General features: G+C 39.3%; 1 pseudogene across 1 annotated transcript in view; it reads left to right on the top strand.

The window, feature by feature from the left end:
• TEOVI_000837800:pseudogene overlaps nt 1-336 on the top strand; it is a 1068-nt pseudogene extending 732 nt beyond the window's left edge. Inside the window, exon 3 of the mRNA in view lies at nt 1-336. Coding sequence covers nt 1-336 — 336 coding nt within the window.
• The last annotated feature ends 2 nt before the right edge of the window (nt 337-338 follow it).

Raw genomic sequence — 338 nt, 5'->3', positions numbered from 1 at the left:
AATGGGTTCAATTGTCCTTGTAGAGATGAAATTAGAAGACCGAAAAGTGGTAGTTGGACTATGATGGCAAATTTCTGTAAGGGCAATAGCAGCCCCTGCAGCCCAGACAACATAAAATACAATTACACTGAGGCATGGGATGTGATTAGTAAAGCTTGTGTGTACAAAAATGTTGCATCGAATGTTAAAACCTTGAAAAGTGCATTAGCTCAGTTTGATGCGTTAGTGAATTTGGAACAGGATAAATATCAGGTGAAGGGTATTTTTGGTTATGTGAGAACAGAAAATAACGAAAATCGCACCTGTACGGGTCATACTGCTGGATTCACATGTGTCAG

This window comes from Trypanosoma equiperdum, assembly GCF_001457755.1.
Source record: "Trypanosoma equiperdum strain OVI genome assembly, contig: ctg_1704, whole genome shotgun sequence".
NCBI classification, from domain to species: domain Eukaryota; phylum Euglenozoa; class Kinetoplastea; order Trypanosomatida; family Trypanosomatidae; genus Trypanosoma; species Trypanosoma equiperdum.
This window is presented reverse-complemented; position numbering and strand designations above follow the sequence as displayed.